This window comes from Ochotona princeps, chromosome 5 (genome assembly GCF_030435755.1).
Source record: "Ochotona princeps isolate mOchPri1 chromosome 5, mOchPri1.hap1, whole genome shotgun sequence".
In the NCBI taxonomy this organism is placed as follows: domain Eukaryota; kingdom Metazoa; phylum Chordata; class Mammalia; order Lagomorpha; family Ochotonidae; genus Ochotona; species Ochotona princeps.
Window position 1 is genome coordinate 75746967 of NC_080836.1, and position 6000 is coordinate 75752966.

The 6000-nt window shown below is 43.8% G+C and overlaps 1 protein-coding gene across 1 annotated transcript in view; it reads left to right on the forward strand.

Moving 5' to 3' along the window:
- AOX1 (aldehyde oxidase 1) overlaps window positions 1–5475 on the forward strand; it is a 64849-nt gene extending 59374 nt beyond the window's left edge. Inside the window, 4 exon segments of the mRNA NM_001279815.1 lie at window positions 1454–1519; window positions 3728–3916; window positions 4377–4544; window positions 5425–5475. Coding sequence (NP_001266744.1) covers window positions 1454–1519; window positions 3728–3916; window positions 4377–4544; window positions 5425–5475 — 474 coding nt within the window.
- The last annotated feature ends 525 nt before the right edge of the window (window positions 5476–6000 follow it).

The window sequence follows — 6000 nt, forward strand, 5'->3', positions numbered from 1 at the left end:
GCCCTCTTCTTTCTTTATTTCCCCAGTCTTTGAAAATGAAATCCAGAATGAAGCTACTTCAAAACAAATGAACAAACAACAACAAAACATGTAGCCTGAAGGGAATTATCTACACAGATCATTGGCACAACCAGAAATCTGACTTCCAATGAGAAATTATGTCCTTAAATGATGTCACAGACACACATTATCTACTAACAAGTGCCAAGGGCCTGCTGTTAGGGTGTTTTGAGAGAATCCTTGTGCTTTTAAGGGCTGCTCTTTCACACACACACACACACACACACACACACACACACACTTCTTCAGGGACTCATAGTTTCTCCTCTTGTACCTGGGCCTTTGGAAGTAACAGAAATCGCTTACTGGCCACTGTTAATAAAAAATAAGTGATCATCCATACATTAAGTGAGACTGTGATAGCCTCATAATTGTCATGTGACAAAGCTACTGATTTCATGAACTGTCCCAAAATATACCCAGCGGCAAGTGCTAGTTTTGATTTTCCCAAATGTCTTGTGTGTCTTCGTTCTTGGCTTGTGATCAGATCTGTATTTTAGATGTGCGTGGCATGCATATTTTATAGCTGTAATTAACCTAATTTTTGGAATTATACACACTTTTATTGGAAGTGTATGTTCTAGTACATATCTGATTTTTCTAGGTTCTAACTCAGGCTGGATTTCTTTTCTTGAACTTTGGGGACTCAGACAAAACAACGATGCCTCCAAGCATGGTTTTCATGTTAGACTTGTCCCACTCTGCCATAGAAAAGTTCTTGCAGGCTTAGTAATTTCTAAATCCCTTCTGCCTCAAAGAAAGTTGGTGAAAATGTAATCATTTAGATTTCATTATATCCTCTTATGTGCTTTGATTTACTAAGATCTAAGAACTTCCTTACTTATAAGTTGTCATGGAACAAGTTGTAATGGCAGATGCATTTTCTTTTCAACTTCAAAACCAAAATTCTAGACCAGCAGATGACAGACTTGGTTGCTGCACTCCAACTCTGTGGTTCAGTAGTCACCAACCAGCTGGACTCTAGATGTTGTGTTGTGGCCACAAAGTTGTGCCATACAGATAGATCTTGAGAGCCGTAAATATTTCCTTTGGCTGTGCCACCTGTTATAGTTATGAACAGTGGGTTAAATGCAATCTGTTATATCACTCAGCTTGAATAAAAAACAAGTATTTTATTCTCCTGCTACTTCCAAGTGGTGAAGGGGGCAGAGAACAAACAAGTATATGAATTGGGTAAGAATGTTGTGTGACTTCAAAAGTTTTACATAATAAACTTCGTCACATAATAAAATCATTTTTACTTTTTTCTTCTAAAACGTTGTGACCCACAAAAGGCTTTGTTCCAGTGCCAGCCTGGTAGGAAGTGTTTCTAAGCTTCTTCTCTCTGAGCTATTGTCATTGAAATAAACAAGTCTAACTCTTTTATTACCAGACCATCAGAACAGACATTGTCATGGATGTTGGCTACAGTATAAACCCTGCCCTCGACATGGGCCAGGTATGTGTAACTAGTTTGCCTTGCTTTCTGTTTGTAAAAACCAGAACTGCTGTGGGGTCTACAGGGATAACATTGTAAGTGGCTTATTTATGATTTTCCCACTCCTGTAGTCAAAATATTTTTATTCAGACCAACTGCAGAACTCAAATTTCTGACTGTTGAAAAAGGAACAGGTGTTTGACCTTGTGTTGAAAACACCAGTTGAGACTAAGCTTCTGGGTTCAGCCCCCAGCTCTGCCCTATGACCCCATCCATATTCTTGATAATGAATACCATGGAGATAGCAGATGATGGCTCAAATAGTCAGATCCCTGTCATCCATGTGGGAGGTCTGGATTGAGTTCCTAGCTCCCAACTTCTGTCTTGCCAGTCCCCTCTCCCCCAACCCAACTTGTAAGCATCTGAGGAATGAAGCAAAAGATGGAAGTTCTGCCTCTCAAATAAAAGGAGGATGAAGACAAGGTGTTAAGAGGAGTTTTTGAAGAAACCTACAGTCTGTGACTGGGGAGCTTGAGTGGGATAAGACCAAGCCCAGAGGCAACCACTAAGCCTCAGATTTCTGAATTAGAAATAGTCAGTGCTGAGAGCTGAGCCTTGGGCTTACCATGGGCTCTTGTGCCAAGGATTTTTAAAGTAAGGTTGGGATATTAAACCTTGATAATTAGACCAGTGGATATTGAAGGTGGCCTGTGGGCTGAATTGTATCCATAGACTTTATATTTCAAATAAAGAGCAAGATGAAATAACTTCAAATATCTGACCTCTATAGAAACAGATGTTATCCAATACTGCAACTTGTACTTTTGTAAGTCTGGTTGGCTGCATCTTCAGAGGCACACGCTGCCCGGAATCTTAGGAACCTCGTAGAATCTTCAGACAGTTGCTTTTATCTGCCTCGAACCTGTAGGCAGTTAGCTCTTTGTCTCCAATTTAGAACATAATGTAATGTCCCTCCAGTCAGGACATTCAGTCCCTGGGAAACAGGAGAAGCCAAAAAGAGGAAGTGCACATGCCTCAGGTTGTCGCAGAACAATTAAGAAAAGAGAGTAGAAAGAGGGTCCAGCGTGGTAAGCCTAGCGACTAAAATACTAGCCTTGCATGCGCTGGGATCCCATATGGGTGCCAGTTCTAATCCTGGCAGCCCCGCTTCCATCCAGCTCCCTGTTTGTGGCCTGGGAAAGCAGTAGAGGATGGCCCAAAGCCTTGGGATCCTGCACCCACGTGAGAGACCCAGAAGAAGCTTAGGGCTCCTGGCTTTGGATCACCTTAGCTCCAGCTGTTGTGACCACTTGGGGTGTGAATCATTGGACAGAAGATCTTCTTCTCTGTCTCTCCTCCTCTCTGACTTTCCAATAAAAATAAAATAAATCTAAAAAAAAAAAAAAGAAGAAGAAGAGTGGTGAAATCAACCTAAAATAAAACCTGAATATAATTTAATCTGTGTTGCTGGTGATGAGGTCAGGCCTGCGGACATCAGGAGCTGTGTGGGAAGGGTTGACCAGGAGGTCAGAGGGTAGAGGCAGAAGAGAGCCAAGGTGGAGGAGGCTCTGCAAAGTCAGACACTTATCTCAGTGGGTGGAGGTGACTTGGGCTGGAAGGTGGAAGATTCATCTAACATCAGGGTGGATAGTTGCTCTTAGGCACAAGAAGATACAACCCCAGGGAGGAAGTAAATTAAGAGTTCCAGACAGCAGAAAGAAAGGTATAAACTAACTGTTTGGGCCACATGTCCATATCTGAGAATGAAAGCATGTTGAAGTTGCAAAAGGAGCTCACAGAGCCTCCCTGCCATGCAGCCCTCCTGTGGAGGGGGGAGCTGAGCACAGGGTCGTGAGGCCAGCAGCTGGGGACAATAGTGGGATGAGCTGATGAGGTTCTCCAGCACTAACAGCCTCTCAGCAGCATGTGGGCTCTGGAGACAAACCCAGCGGTGAGGTTTGCCTCTGCCCCAGAGGTAGAAAACCAGGAGAGTGGACATGAGCTGTGTGTGGAAGCTTCTAGAACTCCAATTTAGTGCTAAAACAAGACTAAAACCCAAGTCCCTTGACCCTGAACATAGCACTGAGTGAGATACTTAGAAATGCTTCAAGGTAGACTTTTACCCTGAGACACTCAGAATTCAAGCACACAGCAGGAAGCTGTAATGCCACTTACTGTTGACTCTATTTTTCTCCTAAGTGTATATTCTGGCTTGTTTGCTTACTGCAGGTTGAAGGTGCCTTTATTCAGGGCTTAGGACTTTATACAATAGAGGAACTGCAGTATTCTCCTCAGGGCATCCTCTACTCTCGTGGCCCAAGCCAATACAAAATTCCTGCCATCTGTGACATCCCCACAGAGTTGCACATTTCTTTTTTGCCTCCAACTGAAAAGTCCAATACCCTGTATTCATCTAAGGTAAGCTGTGCTGCGTGCATAAATGATGTCTCCATGATACAGCTCGGGTAGGGGCGAGGTCTCCATTCATCTCCTGGTTGTTTGGTGCTTCTACCAGAACTGCAGAAGCAAAGAACCCTGTTACCCATTTTAATTATGAAGTAATTTAACAGTAGGACCAAAAAAAAAAAATCTCAAAATTTTTCAAATCTTAGAGCCTACAAGGAACTGCTGTTGCCATTAGGCTGTATCTGATTCTCTCTTCGTGGAATAGCCATCATCCTGCCTCCTCTCTGTGGGATTATTTCCTTAGGCTAGAATTCCAAGGGTGGGAATGCGGGGTCAAAAAAAGTAACATGCTTTCTAAAAGGAAAAATGTATATATTTTATTCATGCATCTGTGCTGTCTATATGCAGACACATTCAGAGAAAGAGAGAGAGAGAGATCATCTGGCTGAATTGCTGAATTGTGTCTTTCTAGGGCTTGGGAGAGGCTTCGTTGTTCCTTGGGTGCTCGGTGTTTTTCGCCATCCAGGAGGCGGTGAGCGCAGCGCGGCAGGAGCGGGGCCACTCAGTACCTTTGAAGCTCAACAGTCCACTCACCCCTGAGAAGATCAGAATGGCCTGTGAAGACAAGTTCACAAAGATGGTACGTTTTGCCCTCTAGGAACAATCCGTTGGAAAATTCTGCAGTTTCGGCCCCTGCCCTCTGGTGGTCAGGTCATCCACACAAACCTGGGCTGGTTTTCTGAGTTACACCCAGGACAAGGGATCCTGCATCCAAGAAGAGCAGAGTGGTCCTCGACCATGTGCTGCCCGCTTGGTGTGTTCATTGGCCTCACTCTGCCTGGCTTGTCCTGGGGCTTCTCTCTGCTTGGAAACAGCTTCTTTCCCATCAGTTTTGAGTTCCTCCCACATTGTTTGCTTCCTGGACAACTTGGCCAGATAGAGAAGTTCAGGAACTGCGTGTCTTTAACCCAGGACACCCAGGCGAGAGTGTAGACCTCCTTCTGCCCCTCTTTCAGGCCCTGGGAGTACTGTTGTGCCACGTGCCATGGCTTTTAGACTGCTGTTAGTGATGGGATTTGTCATTGGAGAGGGAAGCCGTCCTGTTACAGTTACCCCTCAAAACATAGAAAGCTGAATCCTTATGAAAGAAAGCCCCTCCTGGACTCCTGTCCTTCTGGCTCTTGGTGGGCTCCCTGTGACTTCCCCAACGCCCCCACGAGTCACCTGCTCCCTGCGATCCTCCAGCACCTCCCCCCCCCCCCGCCGGCCCCTCCACATGTCATTGCTGTCTCCCAACCTCTCTTAGTTTTGGCTGTCCTCTGGTGCTCTTTTTTTTTCAACATTTAATTTATGTTTTTATTGTTTTTGATACAGTTTAGTTGCACTGATGTCTCCCTTCTCCCTCCCTCAGTTCCCCCCCATCTGTTGCGCTTAACCTACTTTATATTTGTGTTGTTTTTCACCCAAATCCCAAACACTTTTCTAAGTTGCAAACCTCCACATTTGTTGTTTCCCTCTAGATTCCCAGAGATAAGCCAGGATCCTATGTTCCCTGGAATATACCTGTGTGAACTGATGGCCGACTTCTGGGGGTCTCGCCCAACACTGCTGAAAGAGGCTGCGTTGGAGAGACAGACTCGCACACTTCGGAGTATAGTTGGCAGAGTGCTGCTTTAGCAGAGAACTGATCAGTAATGTTCTGTTCTCATTTTAATAAACCTGCTTCTGCCACTTATGAATCATACTTTAAATGGAAAGAGTACTAATTTGTTTCCTCTAAAGCGAAGTTATCTATCCATCACTCTGTTCCCTAGATCCATGTGGCTGAATGGAATCAATGATGACTTGTATGTGATTCATCACAGAAACATACCTACCCACAGAAGTGATACTGAGTTGTACTCTCTAGTGAAAGGCAATTTTGCAAATGATTTCTATTAATGGTATGATCTGTAAAGTTGTTATTTTTTCACTTGTTTCTATATTCTATTATTGCTCGTTTTCTTTGTTGGATAGATTCATTGTATCTAATTAACAATTCACAATATAAAACTTTGTGGTGCCAAGTAATAAATAAATTAGATTGTATTAAACTC